Genomic DNA, 18,676 nt, shown 5'->3' with positions numbered 1-18,676 from the left:
TCCATCCATCCTTCCATCCTTCCATCCTTCCATCCTTCATCCATCCATCCATCCATCCATCCACATCCCTTGACAATTCTGCTTCTCCGGAGACCCATGACTAACCCGGAACCCCCAGAGGCTCAGGAGCTGGCCCTCCTCTCAGTGCTCCAACTCCAGGGGCGCCTCCTTCCCTTCCTTTCCTGCAGGGGTGCACCCCACCCGCCCGCCCTGCAGACGTCACACTGCTGCAAGGACAGAGAGGAAGCCGGGAGCTGATCAAGCAGCCCAGCGGCCCAGAGAAGAGCAGGGCCCCCGCCTTCCCGCGGAGAGCCCCCCTCTCCGGCCTGCCTCTCCTGCTGGGCTTTGTGGCAGCACATGGCGAAACCCCAGAATAACAGCCTCTGTCTCCCCAGGAGGACACTGGCAGCGAAGGTTCATGACAGTGTCTGTTATGCAGAGCCAGGACTGAGGGGGCGGGGGCGCCTCAGGCACACGCACATTGCCCTGCGCAGGGACCCGGGAGACAGCTGGCAGGAGGTTGGGGTGGAGAGATGTCTCTCACCTGCTCTGTCTCTCAGTCTCTCTCTAGAGGGGAAGACAAAACAGCTACCGGTCGCGACGGAGCCATGCAGGCACTGAGCTCCGGCAATAACCCTGGCGGTAAATGAATAAGTAAAAACCAAACTCAAAGGAAACATCACCAAGGGGCTGGGCGGTGTGCGCCCGGCTGCGGGCTCAGGTCGCCATGTATGAGGACCTGGGTCTAGACCCCCGGTCCCCACCTCAAGTCTCGTAACTGGGTCCTGGAAGGCCCCGCCCGTCCTTAGAGGTCTGAGCTCAGCCTCTGACAATCCGCAGTGTGAGAAAGGGGTGTTGCTGGGAGCCCAGGCCTGGGGTTGCCGCCAAGCCTGGTCCCGCAGGGGACATGTCTGTGAGTCTGCTCCCCACCCTGCTGGCTCCCCACAAAATGAAAGCAAAATAAGGAACAGAACTAGCTAAACAACTGTCAGAGGCTGGGGAGACGAGACGACGGCACAGGACGTCTCAAACGACTCTCCTGCCTGAGGCTCGGAGGCCCCAGGTTCAGTCCCCAGCACCACCGTCAGCCAGAGCTCAGCAGCGCTCTGGTGTCTCTCTCTCTCTCTCTCTGTCTTTCATGAAAATAAACAAACAAATAAATAAATGGGCCGGGGACACAGCACAGGGGTTCTGTAAAAGACTCTTCTGGGGGAGCGGGTGGCGCACCTGGTTGAGTGCACTTGTTACAATGTGTAAGGACCTGGGTTCGAGTCCCCAGTCCCCACCTTCAGGGGGAAAGCTTCACAAGCGGTGAATCAGGGCTGCAGATGTCTCTCTGTCTCTCACCCTCTCTATCCCTCCCTTCCCTCTCGATTTCTGACTGTCTCTATCCAATCAATAAATAAAGATAGTAAAAAAAAAATAGAAACAAAAGACTCTCCTGCCTGAGGTTCCAAGGCCCCAGGTTCAATCCCCAGCACCACCATCCACCAGAGCTAAGCAGGACTTTGGGATCCCTATCTGTCTATCTGTCTGTCTGTCTGCCCGCCTGTCTGCCTGCCTGCCTTATTAAGATAAATAAAATTTTTTTTTAAAGAACAGCTTCCTGACTTACATGGCATAACAGAAGATGCTTGATGGTTACATTTTAAACCATGGGGGCCAGGTGGTGGCACACCTGGGTGAGTGTACACATCACTATGAACAAGACCGGGGTTCGAGCCCCTGTGACCACCTGCAAGGGAAGGGGAGTTGCATCACAAGCAGCAAAGCAGGGCTGCAGGTGTCTCTGTGTCTGTCTGTCTGTCTGTCTTTCCCTCTCCCTCTCTCTCTCCCTCCCCCTCTCTCTTTCCCTCTCTCTTTCCCTCTCCCCTTTCCCTTCTCAATTTGTCTCAATCCTGTCAAGTAAATTAGAAAAAAACAAACAAACAAAAAAAGGAGCAGAGGCTTTGTAGTGCTGGCAGCAAACTCCAGAGAGACAACCCTAGAGGCAAATGATAATAATAAGAAAGTCAGGGGGGTCGGGCAGTAGTGCAGCGGGTTAAGCGCACATGGTGCCAAGCACAAGGACTGGTGTAAGGATCCCGGTTTGAGCCCCCGGCTCCCCACCTGCAGGGGAGTCGCTTCACAGGCGGTGAAGCAGGTCTGCTGGTGTCTGTCTTTCTCTCCCCCTCTCTGTCTTCCCCTCCTCTCTCCACTTCTCTCTGTCTTATCCAACAACGACAACACCAATAACAACAATAATAACTACAAGAAAAAAAAAGGGCAACAAGAGGGAATAGGTAAATATTTTTTAAAAATTTAAGAAAAAAAGAAGAAAGTCAGAATATTTTGTCCACAAGCTGCAGGTGTGAGGGCTGGGGTGGAGGCGGGGTTATTCATTCAGCGGTGGGGCCCGAATGTGATGGCTGCTCAGGCCTCCGTCATGGCTGCTCCCCCCAACGCGGGCGCTAAGACCAGGGAACACTGAGGGCGTCTGCTTTCAGCAGCTGGGAGAGTCCTTCTGGCAGAGCGGTCTTCTCAGTGCTGTGTCCAGCAAAGCGCCAGCCCTCCTCTGTCTGGATGGACATGAATTCGCTTTAAGTCTTTTCAGAAACTGATGGGGCATACATTCGATGGAATATTATGCGGCAGTAAAAAGGGATGCTATTGTGTCCTCTGGGACAAAGTGGGTGGAATTGGACATGATGCTCAGTGAAGCCAGTCAGGAGGTGAAGGACAGCTCCAGGATGGTGTTACTCATGTGCAGAATATAGAGAACTGAACATATGAACATGAAGAAAAAAAAAACACAAAAAGTCAACCTATTCCCAAGACTGTGGGAGAACCAGAGTAGTGATCTATGGGGGTGGGGATGGCGACACAGACCTTTAGTGTCAGGAAACTATACTCCTGAGGAAAAGAAATTGGGGGCCACGTGGTGACGCACCTGGTTGAAAGCACACATCACAGTGAGCAAGGACCTGGGTTTGAGGCCCCTGTCCCCACCTGCAGGGGGAAAGCTTTGTAAATGGTGAAGCCGGGCTGAGGGTGTCTCTCTGCTTCTCTCCCTCTCTACTTCCCCCAGTCCCCCTCTCAATTTTTGGCTGCCTCTATCCAATAAATAAAGAAAGAGTAATAATAATAATAGAGATGGAGAGAGCTGGGAGACGTTAGGCATGTACTAACAGCTGCGCTGATCGTCAACTATTAATCCCTCTGATAAAAGCGAAAGAAAGGAAGAAAGAAAGAAAGAAAGAAAGAAAGAAAGAAAGAAAGAAAGAAAGAGAGAGAGAAAGAAATGACAAGAGCCTTTCTGGGACCACTGAGGAAATATAAAAGTGGCCTCCACACCAGAAATCCAGGTGGCGAGAGGCACTGGGGAATCATCTCACCTGTGAGCGAGGCTCGTCCTGCCACCCCCCCCCCCCGTCCGCCGGGCACAAGCACTAGTGGGCCTCCCTTCCATGGAAGAGCCTCCCACAGTGACTGGGGCAGCTCTCCAGCCTGGCCACCCCCTACCCTGACCTGGCCTGTGTGTGCAGGCCGAGTGGCCTGCCTGGAGAAGGCCATTACGTCAGGAGCCTCTGGTCCAGCAGTCAAGTTCTTCACTAGAAAAACCTGACACAGTGGGGGTGTGGATTCACCTGCCAACACCCATGTCCAGCGGAGAAGCAATTACAGAAGCCAGAACTCCCACCTTCTGCTCCCCACAAAGAATTCTGGTCCAGGGAGTCGGGCGGTGGTAGCGCAGCGGGTTAAGTGCATGTGCCACGAAGCGCAAGGACCAGCGTAAGGATCCCGGTTCAAGCCTCAGGTCCCCACTTGCAAGGGGGCCGCTTCACAAGCGGTGAAGCAGGTCTGCAGGTGTCTATCTTTCTCTCCCCCCTCTGTCTTCCCCTCCTCTCTCCATTTCTCTCTGTCCTATTCAACAACGATGACATCAATAATAACTACAACAATAAAACAACAAGGGAAATAAAAGGGAAAATAAATAAATTAAAAATATTAAAGAAAATAATTTTGGTCCATCCCCCAGTGGGGGAGAAATGTCAGGGGAAGATGACCAGAGGGCTCTGAACCCCAACTCCATCAGGACCAAGAGAGAGAAGAGGAAAAAAAGAAGGACACTCGGAAGTAGTAATAGGTGTAGGTACGACTTAATAAGGAAGAGAAGGCAGGACCAGAGGAAAAAATGAGAGAAAATCTGTCATCCATCCATCTATCTATCTATCTATCTATCTATCTATCTATCTATCTATCTATCTATCTATCTATGTCTATCTATCATCTATCTACCTATCCATCTATCTATCTACCTATCATCTATCCATCCATCCATCTATCCATCTATCTATCCATCTATCATCTATCTATCCATCTATCATCTATCTGTCATCTATCCATCCATCTATCTATCATCTATCTATCTATCCATCCATCCTTCTATCCATCTATCTATCATCTATCCATCCATCTATCCATCTATCATCTATCTATCATCTATCCATCCATCTATCCATCTATCATCTATCTATCATCTATCCATCCATCCATCTATCCATCTATCATCTATCTATCATCTATCCATCCATCTATCCATCCATCCATCCATCTATCCATCTATCATCTATCTATCATCTATCCATCCATCTATCCATCTATCATCTATCTATCATCTATCCATCCATCCATCCATCCATCTATCCATCTATCATCTATCTATCATCTATCCATCCATCTATCCATCTATCATCTATCCATCCATCTATCCATCCATCCATCTATCCATCTATCATCTATCTATCATCTATCCATCCATCTATCATCTATCTATCATCTATCCATCCATCCATCTATCCATCTATCATCTATCTATCATCTATCCATCCATATATCCATCTATCATCTATCCATCCATCTATCCATCCATCCATCTATCCATCTATCATCTATCTATCATCTATCCATCCATCTATCCATCTATCATCTATCTACCTATCATCTATCCATCCATCTATCTATCATCTATCTATCATCTATCCATCCATCCATCTATCATCTATCTATCATCTATCCATCCATCCATCTATCCATCTATCATCTATCTATCATCTATCCATCCATCCATCTATCATCTATCATCTATCTATCATCTATCCATCCATCCATCTATCCATCTATCATCTATCTATCATCTATCCATCCATCTATCCATCTATCATCTATCATCTATCCATCCATCCATCTATCCATCTATCATCTATCATCTATCCATCCATCTATCCATCTATCATCTATCTATCATCTATCCATCCATCTATCCATCTATCATCTATCTATCATCTATCCATCCATCTATCCATCTATCATCTATCTATCATCTATCCATCCATCCATCTATCCATCTATCATCTATCCATCCATCTATCCATCTATAATCTATCATCTATCCATCCATCCATCTATCCATCTATCATCTATCCATCCATCTATCCATCTATCATCTATCCATCCATCTATCCATCCATCCATCTATCCATCTATCATCTATCTATCTATCATCTATCCATCCATCCATCTATCCATCTATCATCTATCTATCATCTATCCATCCATCCATCTATCCATCTATCTATCCTGCTGCTGTAGTGTGTCTCCCTCTTTCTCCATCTAAAACCATGAGACTAGAATAGTGAAGGCCCACAGATGACAAAAAAAATAAACAAAAGATATATGGGGGCTGGGTGGTGGCGCACCTGGTTGAGCACACATGTTACAGTGCGCAAGGACCCGGGTTCAAGCCCCTGGTCCCCACCTGCAGGGGGAAAGTTTTGCAAGTGATGAAGCAGGGCTGCAGGGGTCTCTCTGTCTCTCCCTCTCTATCTCCCCCTTTCCTCTCGATTCCTGGCTGATTCTATCCAATAAATAACGATAATAATAATAGTAGTAGAAGTGACTGTATGTTCATATGCCAGTGTGCAGATAAATCCCCACGTGTGTCATGTGTGTTTGTGTGATGTGTGTGTCGTGCATGTGTCTGTGATGTGTGTGTCGTGCATGTGTCTGTCATGTGTGTGTGATGTGTCTGTCATGTGTGTGTGTGATGTGTGTGTCGTGCATGTATCTGTCGTGTGTGTGATGTGTGTGTCGTGCATGTGTATGTGATGTGTGTGTCGTGCATGTGTCTGCATGTGTGTGTCACGCATGTGTCTGTCATGTGTGTGGTGTGTGTCGTGCACGTGTCTGTCATGTATGTGTGATGTGTGTCATGCATGTGTCTGTCGTGTGTGGTGTGTGTCATGCATGTGTCTGTCGTGTGTGACGTGTGTGTTGTGCATGTGTATGTGATGTGTGTCGTGCATGTGTCTCTCGTGTGTGTGATGTGTGTGTCGTGCATGTGTCTGTCATGTGTGTGTGTGATGTGTGTGTGTGTGACTACAAGTATCCGAGTAGTAACTGTACACAGCCCTACAGATACTGTGTCCATGGCTCCATGATGCCATGTAAACATATGTGTAGCCTTCTGAACATGTGTGTGTGTGCACATAACCACACAAACACATACATGGCTGTGTACACATACACTCTGGCAGGGCCCAGAGGTGGCCATTATTGTCTTTATGGGGAGACGGAGACTGTGAGAGACAGAGAGACACCTGCAGCCCCCCTCTACCGCTTGTCAAGCTTCCCCCTGCAGGTGGGGACCCGGGTCCTTGCTTGTGGTCATGTGTGTGGCTTAACCAGGTGCGTCGCCACCTGGCCCCTTCTCTCCCTCTCTCTTTTAAATCTTATTTATTAATTGTCGGATAGAGACAGAGATATTGAGAAGGGAGTGGGACACAGAGGGAGCGAGACAGAGAGACCCCTGCAGCCCTGCTCCACTGCTCCTGAAGCTTCCCTCCTGCAGGTGGGGGCCGGGGGCTTGAACCCGGGTCTTTGTGCCCGGGAATGTGTGCGCTCTACCGGGCATGCCACCGCCCGGCCCCTGTGGCCACTATTCTACTCTGCACCAGGACACTGTGTCCCAGGAGTTCCCAGGAGGGGACCCTGTGCTACCCTCAAGCCTTGGCCCTGGAAAGACTGATGACTCACTGGCCTCGCAGTGGGCGGAGGACTGTGCCCGGCAGGGACGCGGCGCCAGGGGAAGATCGGGGGAGCCCCGGTGTCCAGGCTGTGCTGACTCTGCGTCCCTGCCAGGCGGCCTCTGATTCACGGGCCCTTCCGCGACACGTGTTCTCTGCATCTCAGTTCCCCTCCCGTTTTCCACGACGCCCCGTCCCGACCCCCATTTCTGAAATTTATAATCTCTCTACTGGGACGATTTATGCTCCTGGGAGCCGCGCCGGTGCCCTGGGGGAGGAAATTGGATTCGCTCCTATCTCACTTTGCCATCGGCACCTGGCCATCAATCGTCAGGAGACCAGCCCTGGACAGAAGGGACACCGAGCCCCGAGAATGGGAACGGGGGTGGGGGAGCCCCGTCCCGAGTGTCACGGCTGTGTGCGTCCAATTTCCCTCCCATCTGGAAGTTGCCTTGGAGCTGATGTCAGCCCGTGGCTTGAGGTGAAGAGGGTGGTTACGGGCCATCCCCTCCGCAGGCTGTGATGGTGGCGGGTTCAGACGGGGCGGTGGAGGGGACGGGGGGGGGGTGTATTCAGAATCTACAGTGAGGCCCTGTCGGGGGCTTTCTGCGCATCTGGACGTGAGTGTGGCTGGGGGCTTGGTGTGCAGGGGCTGAGCTCTGCAGGGGGCGGGTTATCTGCTAGGGTCTCACAGTGTGTCTGTGACAATGACAGGCAGGAAGCCCCCACCAGGGAAAACTAGAAACAGGCTGGGGACCCACCTGCCAAGCTCCATGTCCAGCGGAGAAGCAGTTCCAGAAGCCAGACCTCCCACCTTCTGCCCCCCATAAAGAATCAGGGTCCAGACTCCCAGAGGGCGAGAAATGTCAGGGGAAGGTGACCAGAGGGCTCTGAACCCCAACTCCATCAGGACCCAGAGAGAGAGAGAGAAGAGGAAGCACCTTTGGAAGTAGTAACAGTGGCAGGTGTGGCTTAGAAAGGAAGAGAAGGGGGTGGGTGGTAGTGCTGCGGGTTGAACGCACAAACGCAAAGACCGGCTCAAGGCTCCCGGTTCGAGCCCCGGCTCCCCACCTGCAGGGGAGTCGCTTCCCAGGCGGTGAAGCAGGTCTGCAGGTGTCTGTCTTTCTCTCCCCCTCTCTGTCTTCCCCTCCTCTCTCCATGTCTCTCTGTCCTATCCAACAACAACAGCAACAGCAATAACAACAATAACGCAGCAACAACAACAAATAGAAAAAAAAAATCCAGGAGCAGTGGATTCATGGTGCAGGCACTGGGCCCCAGCAATAACCCTGGAGGCAAAACAAAAAAAAAAAAAAATGAAGGCATGGCCATGGAAAACATGGGCAAAAATTGGATGATAGATAGATAGATAGATAGATAGGTTGTTATAGGAATAACAATCAAGCCATCTCTGTGACCTTGGGAGAACCACTGCAGTTTGCAATGGCAGGAATGGGGACACAGCCCTGGTGGTGGGAATGGTGTTGATCTGACCCTTGTTATCTTATAATTTTTTTAAATTTTAAATATTTATTTATTTATTCCCTTTTGTTGCCCTTGTTGTTTTTTATTGTTGTAGTTATTATTGTTGTTATTGATGTCGTTGTTGTTGGATAGGCCAGAGAGAAATGGAGAGAGGAGGGGAAGACAGAGAGGGGGAGAGAAAGACAGACACCTGCAGATCTGCTTCACCGCTGCTTGTGAAGCGACTCCCCTGCAGGTGGGGAGCTGGGGGCTCGAACCGGGATCTTTACGCCGGTCCTTGTGCTTGGCACCACCTGCGCTTAACCAGTTGCACTACTGCCCGACTCCCTATCTTATAATTTTTTAAATCACTGATTAAAAAAAATAAAGGTGGCAGACAGCTGTCACAGCTGAGTCCTCAGTGGCTCAGGATGCCAGCCCAGGAGGGACCCCTCATGCCCAGCCAGGACGAGGCCAGAAGAGGGTCCAGGTGTCAAGAAGCAAAAGGTAGCAGGCGCAGAGGTGACTTCTGGGAGTTTCCATGCAACCCACCCGCCTCTCTGATGGATCCGCCCACCTTCCGTGACCAGTTCTGAACAAGGACTTGGAACAAGCTATGCAGAGTGTGGACAAGACGACTGTAGCCAGCACTGGGCCTGGGCTGCTCTCTGAGGCCAGGCAGAGGTAGCTCTAGCTAGGCACCAGGTTACGGGGAGGAAGGACCCGGGTACGAGCCCTCAGGCCCTACTTGCAGGGGGGAAGCTTCATGCACAGTGAAGCAGGGCTGCAGGGGTCTCTGTCTCCCTCCTCTCTCAATGTCTCTCTATAAAATAAATAACTAAAATATTTTTTAAATCTTATATATTTTAAAAATATTTTTATTTATTTATTTTCCCTTTTGTTGCCCTTGTTTTTTATTGTTGTCGTAGTTACTATTGTTGTTATTGATGTCATCGTTGTTGGATAGGACAGAGAGAAATGGAGAGAGGAGGGAAGACAGAGAGGGGGAGAGAAAGACAGACACCTGCAGACCTGCTTCACTGCTCATGAAGCTTCCCCCCTGCAGGTGGGGACCAGGGGCTTGAACCCGGGTACTTGTGCCCTGTAGTGTGTGTGTTTAACCAGGTGCGCCACCGCCTGGCCTTCACTTCTTGTTTCTTAAGTTCTGTTTACAAGCAAGATGGTCTGGTCTCTCTCTCTCCCTCCCTCTCTCTCTCCCCCCCCTCTCCCTTTTAATCTTTAGGAATTAAAGTGGTGCAATCACTCTGGAGAACAGTGTGGAGAATCCTCAAACAGATATAAATGGAGATGCCGTAGGAACCAGCAATTGCACTGCTAGGAATACACCCAGAAGATAAAATCGCACTGATCTGAAGGGACACAAACCCCATGTTCATAGAGGCTTTATTCACAATAGCAAAAACCCAGAAACAACCTTTGACAGATAACTGGATAAAAAAAGTTCTGGGACATACACTCAGTGGCGTATTATGTAACAATAAAAAGAGATGGTTGTGGGAGTCGGGCGGTGGTGCAGCGGGTTAAGCGCAGGTGGTACAAAGTGCAAGGACCAGCGTAAGGATCCCGGTTCAAGCCCCTGGCTCCCCACCTGCAGGGGAGTCGCTTCATAGGCGGTGAAGCAGGTCTGCAGGTGTCTGTCTTTCTCTCCCCCTGTCTGTCTTCCCCTCCTCTCTCCATTTCTCTCTGTCCTATCCAACAATGATGACACCAATAACAACAATAATAACCACAACAAGGCTACAACAAGGGCAGCAAAAGGAAATAAATAAACAAATAAATATTAAACAAAAAAGGGATGATTGTGTCCTTTGCGATACAGTGGGTGAACTGGAGAGGGTGCTCAGAAGCCAGCCAGGAGGTGAAGGACAGCTACCGGGTGGTGTCACTCATGTGGGGGACACAGAGAACCGAACATACAAATGCGAAAAGACAACTTGTCAGCCTATTTCCAGGACTGTGGGAGAACTAGAGTGGTTATTGGTGGGGGTGGGGACACAGACCTTTGGTGTCCGTGCTGAGAACAACAATGACAGCAGGGCTGTGGGGGGGTGAGGGGGAGGGGAAGCAGTGCCCTGGCATGGCCGGTGATGTTTGAAATTCTGGGCAGAGGACCCCACCAATGTGTCCTGGAGCCCCATTTACCCAGAGCCCTGCCCCACTAGGGAAAGAGAGAGGCAGGCTGGGAGTATGGGTCAACCCGTCAATGACCATGTTCAGCGGGGAAGCAATTACAGAAGCCAGACCTTCCATCTTCTGCATCCCACAGTGACCCTGGGTCCATACTCCCAGAGGGATAAAGAACAGGAAGCTATTGGGAGTTGGGTGGTAGCGCAGCGGGTTAAGTGCACGTGGCAAGAAGTGCAAGGACCAGTGTAAGGTTCGAGCCCCGGCTCCCCACCTGCAGGGGAGTCACTTCACGGGCAGTGAAACAGGTCTGCAGGTGTCTGTCTTTCTCTCCCCCTCTGTCTTCCCCTCCTCTCTCCATTTCTCTCTGTCCTATCCAACAACAACAACATCAATAACAACAACAACAATAACTACAACAATACAACAACAAGGGCAACAAAAGGGAATAAATAAATAAATATTAAAAATATCTTTTAAAAAGAATATGAAGCTATCAAGGGAAGGGATGGGATATGGAGTTCTGGTTGTGGGAACTGTGTGGAGTTATACCCCTCTTATCCTGTGTTTTTGTCAGTGTTTCCTTTTTAGAAATAAAAATTTAAAAAAAAAAAGAAAGAAAGAAATTCTGCCTGGGGAGGAAGCCACTGAGAGCAGCACAGAGGGGAGCTTCCTGAAATCAAGGACTGTGAGCTAATCCACAGTGACACACTTTCAGATCAGGGAGAAAGGAAGGAGGGAGGGAGGGAGGGAGGGAGAGGGAGAGAGAGAGACACACACACACACACACGCATCCGGGCTCCCCCTCCACCCCCAAGGAGGGAGATGGCCCTGGGGGTTCACGCCTCAGTATTTCCACATCTCCCTGCAATGGAGCTGAGCCCTCGGAGGAAATCTTTCTGGAAAGGGCTCTGATTAGCATTTAGATCTGCCTCTGCTCAGGCCCTGAACCAATGGGCTGTTTGTGTCATCACATTACCAGGCTGCTGCACTGAATTCCTCTCCCTGAGCCGGGAGTGATTTCCAGCTCAGCCCATGACCTCCCCCGCCCCCCCAACACTCAACCCTCCAGGAACGCAGGGGTTTCTGCCCAAGGCGGGACCAGGCGGCTCCAAGAGCTGCACAGCCACTGCCTTTGGAGAGGAGACTTTGGAGAGGGAGCTTGTTGCCCGGCTGTGTGTCTGAGGAATCAGGACCCACAGGGGACTGCAGAGCAGACCTGCAGACAGCCAGAGAGGAGCCTGCCGGCCCGGCCTCCTCCCTCCTCTGACTGGCGAGTCCTCAGACAGCGAGAGAGAAGGTACCTGAAGGGCCAGGCACTGGTGCACCTACCTGAACACACACGTCACAGTGTCCAAGGACCCAGGTTCAAGCCCCTGGTCCCCACCTGCAACGGGGGGGGGGGTGGGGTGCAGGGGAAGCTTCACGAGTGGGGAAGCAGGGCTGCAGGTGTCTCTGTCTCTCTCCTTGGCTATTTCTCTGCTCCTCTTCATCTCTCTCTATCCAATAACACATAAAGTCATTAAATTTAATAAAGAGAGAAGAGTTCCTGGAAGCAGGATGAGGTGTGGATACAACAATGAGCTTGAATCGCCACATGGTTTCAAGTGAGGCTGGTCAGGTAGGGCTTCCTTATTTAGAGATAAAGAGACAGAGACATATCTAGTACTGCCCACCCTCCATGGGGCTCCCTGGGAGCTGTGCAGGGTGCTGAGAGAGGAGACACCCCACAGCCCTGCCCACCCTCCATGGGCTCCCTGGGTGCTGTGCCTGGTGCTGAGAGAGGAGAGACCCCACAGCCCTGCCCACCCCCCATGGGCTCCCTGGGTGCTGTGCAGGGTGCTGAGAGAGGAGAGACCCCACAGCCCTGCCCACCCTCCATGGGCTCCCTGGGTGCTGTGCAGGGTGCTGAGAGAGGAGAGACCCCACAGCCCTGCCCACCCTCCATGGGCTCCCTGGGTGCTGTGCCTGGTGCTGAGAGAGGAGAGACCCCACAGCCCTGCCCATCCTCCATGGACTCCCTGGGAGCTGTGCAGGGTGCTGAGAGAGGAGAGACCCCACAGCCCTGCCCACCCTCCATGGGCTCCCTGGGTGCTGTGCAGGGTGCTGAGAGAGGAGAGACCCCACAGCCCTGCCCACCCTCCATGGGATCCCTGGGTGCTGTGCCTGGTGCTGAGAGAGGAGAGACCCCACAGCCCTGTCCACCCTCCATGGGCTCCCTGGGTGCTGTGCCTGGTGCTGAGAGAGGAGACACCCCACAGCCCTGCCCACCCTCCATGGGCTCCCTGGGTGCTGTGCAGGGTGCTGAGAGAGGAGAGACCCCACAGCCCTGCCCACCCTCCATGGGCTCCCTGGGTGCTGTGCCTGGTGCTGAGAGAGGAGAGACCCCACAGCCCTACCCACCCTCCATGGGCTCCCTGGGAGCTGTGCAGGGTGCTGAGAGAGGAGACACCCCACAGCCCTGCCCACCCTCCATGGGCTCCCTGGGTGCTGTGCCTGGTGCTGAGAGAGGAGAGACCCCACAGCCCTGCCCACCCTCCATGGGCTCCCTGGGTGCTGTGCAGGGTGCTGAGAGAGGAGAGACCCCACAGCCCTGCCCACCCTCCATGGGCTCCCTGGGTGCTGTGCCGGGTGCTGAGAGAGGAGACACCCCACAGCCCTGCCCACCCTCCATGGGCTCCCTGGGTGCTGTGCCGGGTGCTGAGAGAGGAGAGACCCCACAGCCCTGGCCACCCTCCATGGGCTCCCTGGGAGCTGTGCAGGGTGCTGAGAGAGGAGAGACCCCACAGCCCTGGCCACCCTCCGTGGGCTCCCTGGGTGCTGTGCATGGTGCTGAGAGAGGAGAGACCCCACAGCCCTGCCCACCCTCCATGGGCTCCCTGGGTGCTGTGCAGGGTGCTGAGAGAGGAGACACCCCACAGCCCTGCCCACCCTCCATGGGCTCCCTGGGTGCTGTGCCTGGTGCTGAGAGAGGAGAGACCCCACAGCCCTGGCCACCCTCCATGGGCTCCCTGGGTGCTGTGCCTGGTGCTGAGAGAGGAGACACCCCACAGCCCTGCCCACCCTCCATGGGCTCCCTGGGTGCTGTGCCTGGTGTTGAGAGAGGAGACACCCCACAGCCCTGCCCACCCTCCATGGGTTCCCTGGGTGCTGTGCAGGGTGCTGAGAGAGGAGACACCCCACAGCCCTGCCCACCCTCCATGGGCTCCCTGGGTGCTGTGCAGGGTGCTGAGAGAGGAGACACCCCACAGCCCTGCCCACCCTCCATGGGCTCCCTGGGTGCTGTGCAGGGTGCTGAGAGAGGAGACACCCCACAGCCCTGCCCACCCTCCATGGGCTCCCTGGGTGCTGTGCCTGGTGCTGAGAGAGGAGACACCCCACAGCCCTGCCCACCCTCCATGGGCTCCCTGGGTGCTGTGCAGGGTGCTGAGAGAGGAGAGACCCCACAGCCCTGCCCACCCTCCATGGGCTCCCTGGGAGCTGTGCAGGGTGCTGAGAGAGGAGACACCCCACAGCCCTGCCCACCCTCCATGGGCTCCCTGGGTGTTGTGCAGGGTGCTGAGAGAGGAGACACCCCACAGCCCTGCCCACCCTCCATGGGCTCCCTGGGTGCTGTGCCTGGTGCTGAGAGAGGAGAGACCCCACAGCCCTGCCCACCCTCCATGGGCTCCCTGGGTGCTGTGCCTGGTGCTGAGAGAGGAGAGACCCCACAGCCCTGTCCACCCTCCATGGGCTCCCTGGGTGCTGTGCCTGGTGCTGAGAGAGGAGAGACCCCACAGCCCTGCCCACCCTCCATGGGCTCCCTGGGTGCTGTGCAGGGTGCTGAGAGAGGAGAGACCCCACAGCCCTGCCCACCCTCCATGGGCTCCCTGGGTGCTGTGCCGGGTGCTGAGAGAGGAGACACCCCACAGCCCTGCCCACCCTCCATGGGCTCCCTGGGTGCTGTGCCTGGTGCTGAGAGAGGAGACACCCCACAGCCCTGCCCACCCTCCATGGGCTCCCTGGGTGCTGTGCAGGGTGCTGAGAGAGGAGAGACCCCACAGCCCTGCCCACCCTCCATGGGCTCCCTGGGTGCTGTGCAGGGTGCTGAGAGAGGAGACACCCCACAGCCCTGCCCACCCTCCATGGGCTCCCTGGGTGCTGTGCCTGGTGCTGAGAGGGGAGAGACCCCACAGCCCTGTCCACCCTCCATGGGCTCCCTGGGTGCTGTGCCTGGTGCTGAGAGAGGAGACACCCCACAGCCCTGCCCACCCTCCATGGGCTCCCTGGGTGCTGTGCCTGGTGTTGAGAGAGGAGACACCCCACAGCCCTGCCCACCCTCCATGGGCTCCCTGGGTGCTGTGCAGGGTGCTGAGAGAGGAGAGACCCCACAGCCCTGCCCACCCTCCATGGGCTCCCTGGGTGCTGTGCAGGGTGCTGAGAGGGGAGACACCCCCACTCTTCTCCATCTCCGTGCAGGGCCGGTTCCTCTCCGGGTGTGCTGCCCACTGTCCCTCCCAGCCCTCCGGCCTGCCCACCTGTGGATGATGTGTACCCTCTGCAGGTAGTCGAGGGCCAGGGCCAGCTCGCAGATGTAGAGCCGCACGGCATGCTGGGGGAAGGTCAGGCCCTGTTGTAGGTGGAAACGCAGGTCGCCGCCCAGAAGCAGGTCCACCACCATGAACATGTCCTCCTCGTCCTGGAAGGAGTACCTGCAGCGGTGGAGGGGCAGGTGGTCAGCGCCGGCCAGGTCCCCAACTCCCCTCACGGCCGGAGCCCCCAGCTTCCAGAGGAGAGGGTTGAGGCAGGGAAGGTGGCGGCTCTGTAACAGACGCCAGCCCATAGACCCTCGGGTGCCTGGGGGAGCTCAGAGTCCAGCTCCGTGGGGCTGCCTGCCACACCCCTCCACCCTTCTGAGTCTGCAAGGGAGCAGGGACACAGGGACAAGGGACATTGTGACACAGGGACACAGGGAAACGAGGACACAGGGACATGGGGACACAGGGACAGGATACAGGGACACGGGGAAACAGGGACGCAGTTCCCCAGGAACAAGACACAGAGAAGCCCCGAGATCCTCCTCAGGGGGAACAAGTGCTTCAGTGTTAGAAATGCAGAGACGGGAGCCGGGAGGTAGTGCAGCAGTTTAAGCGCAGGTGGGGCAAAGTGTAAAGACCATCTTAAGGATCCCGGTTCGAGCCCCCGGCTCCCCACCTGCAGGGGAGTCGCTTCACAGGCGGTGAAGCAGGTCTGCAGGTGTCTGTCTTTCTCTCCCCCTCTCTGTCTTCCCCTCCTCTCTCCATTTCTCTCTGTCCTATCCAACAACAATGGCATCAACAGTAACAATAATAACCACAACAAGGCTACAACAAGGGCAACAAAAGGGGGAAAAATGGCCTCCAGGAGCAGTGGATTCGTGGTGCAGGCACTGAGCCCCAGTGATAACCCTGGAGGCAAAAAAAAAAAAGAGCACAGACGGGTGGCTGGGCAGGCCTGAATAAATGCACACATTACCAGGCACAAGGACTAGGGTTTGAGTCCCTGCTCCCCACCTATGGGGGAAGCTTCATGAGTGGTGGAGCAGGTCTGCAGGTGTCTGTCTGTCTCTCTCCCTCTCAATCTCTCCCACCCCTCTCAATTCCTCTCTGTTCTATCCAACAGAGGACCCCAGCGATAACCCTGGTGACAATTAAAACAAAAATGAGGAGGGGGGCAGATAGCTGGTGGCACACCAGGTTAAACACACAGTGTATGAAGTGCAAGGATCTGGGTTCAAGCCACGGCTCCCCACCTTCAGAGGGGAAGCTTCACAGATGACGAAGCAGGGATGCAAGTGTTTCTCTTTCTCTCTCCCTCTCTATCTCCGCATCTCTCTCAATTTCTGTCTTATCTAATAAAATGAAAAAAATAATGACTTCCAGGAGCAGTGGATTTGTAGTGCAGGCACTGAGCCCCAGTGATAACCCAGCGAAAAAACGTAAACAAAGAAAGGGATAGAGGAAGAACGAAAGACACTGTCCATACTTCCCTTTTTCCCTTTCAACAAGGTCATAACCATTTCTGTTCTAGCCTTTTTATTTTATTTTTTTTATCTCAAGCACAGGCCACACTGCAGCGTCTAATTTCCTGAAAAGAATTTCGCTTTGTCTTTTGTTGGGGTTGTATTGGAATTGCAAGTCTAAATCACATTAGAATTGGTCCCCTAACCAACCTCTCCACAACCATGAACTGTCCGCATATTCTGGCCTTTTAGTTTGTATACACTCCTCTTGAGAATTGCGTAAATGTTGATCAGAAGCCTGGAAACATCTTTGGATTTTATTCTGATCTCTTCAGTCTTACTCGCCTGTTGCGAATATGATTTTTCTTTCAGTGCTGGCTGATGCACTGGCTGAGTGCACGTGTTACAATGTGCAAGGACTTGGGTTCGAGCCCCCAGTCCCCACCTGCAGGGAGAAAGCTTTGCAAGTGGTGAAGCAGGGCTGCAGGTGTCTGTCTCCCTGTCTCTCTCTCCCTATCTCCCCCTCTCCTCTCATTTTTCTGGCTGTCTTTATCCAATAAAGATAATAAAAAAAAGTGAAGCAATGTTGGGAAATTGTGAGGATGTGGTTGAGCTCGGCAGGGCTCACAAAGCACCCTGCATTCCTGACACTGTGGCCTATCTACATAAACATTGTTTTGCCTGAAAGATCCCCACCCATTCATTCCTTTGATCTGTCTTCTTTCTACCCTCAAGACCCTCCCTGCCTGCAGGGCATTATTAATCTTACCAGTTAAAACCCTCGCAACAGTTGCTAAGGAAGTTCCTACCTTTCCATCCCTTTTGCCTTTCTCCACCCCTTTCCTAGCCATTTCCATTTCTGACCTGCCACTTCTGGGTCTTCCCTTTAAAAGCCTTGGCTCTCTGATCAATAAAGAATTGCACTGCCTCACCACCACGAGCTTGGTTCCTGAGTCATCTCCCTCGCGTTGCTGAGTGAATAGCAGCTCAGGCTGGCTCCGGTCGTGTTCTCTCCAACCCAGAGAGCACGCTCCCAGGAAGAGGCACCCCCATGCTAGCCCGGCAAAGCAATCTCTAACTAAGGCCTGCCAGCATGTTGGGTATCCAGGAGGAAGAGTGTCTGGAGTTAAGGCTGTTTATTGTGAATCTTGGAGTGGGCTGACCTCTTAGCAGTCCGAGTTGATGCCCCTTCCCCAGAGAGGACAACACAGGCTCTGGCAGAGAACAGTGACCCTCCACTGATGGAGCCACCGGAGTACTGCTGGTCGACCTGCTTCTTCTCCACCTGGAACTATAACTGTGCCCTCGTGGTGATGCCCTGCCCTCCATGGGTGTGAGGGAGGCTGTTGGGAAAGGCCCAACATCTGGACCAAACACTGGCCTCTGGGGGAAATCTGAGCCCAGCTGGGTGCTGCCAAGGAGGCCCACGCACTGGTCTGGGCGTTGACAGACCGGCAGGAACAGCCCAGTGTCTGGGATAACTATATATATGGATGGGCCAGGTGGTGGTGCACCAGGTAAAGCACACCTGTTCCCAAGCACCAGGACCAGGTTCAAGCCCCCAGTCCCCACCAGGTAAAGCACACCTGTTCCCATGAACCAGGACCCAGGTTCAAACCCCCAGTCCCCACCAGGTAAAGCACACCTGTTCCCAAGCACTAGGACCCAGGTTCAAACCCCCAGTCCCCACCAGGTAAAGCACACCTGTTCCCAAGCACCAGGACCCAGGTTCAAACCCCCAGTCCCCACCAGGTAAAGCACACCTGTTCCCAAGCACCAGGACCCAGGTTCAAACCCCCAGTCCCCACCAGGTAAAGCACACCTGTTCCCAAGCACCAGGACCCAGGTTCAAACCCCCAGTCCCCACCAGGTAAAGCACACCTGTTCCCAAGCACCAGGACCCAGGTTCAAACCCCCAGTCCCCACCAGGTAAAGCGCACCTGTTCCCAAGCACCAGGACCCAGGTTCAAGCCCCCAGTCCCCACCAGGTAAAGCGCACCTGTTCCCAAGCACCAGGACCCAG

At 53.7% G+C, this 18,676-nt stretch overlaps 1 protein-coding gene across 2 annotated transcripts in view; it reads right to left on the bottom strand.

Moving 5' to 3' along the window:
• The window catches only part of STK32B (serine/threonine kinase 32B), an 84,412-nt gene that overhangs the window by 19,380 nt on the left and 46,356 nt on the right, over positions 1-18,676 (bottom strand). For both annotated transcript variants that reach the window (XM_060188557.1, XM_060188558.1), the window contains exon 4: positions 15,191-15,364. In XM_060188557.1, coding sequence (XP_060044540.1) covers positions 15,191-15,364 — 174 coding nt within the window. The remainder of the gene's footprint in view (positions 1-15,190; positions 15,365-18,676) is intronic.

This window comes from Erinaceus europaeus, chromosome 3, assembly GCF_950295315.1.
Source record: "Erinaceus europaeus chromosome 3, mEriEur2.1, whole genome shotgun sequence".
Lineage (NCBI taxonomy): Eukaryota > Metazoa > Chordata > Mammalia > Eulipotyphla > Erinaceidae > Erinaceus > Erinaceus europaeus.
This window is presented reverse-complemented; position numbering and strand designations above follow the sequence as displayed.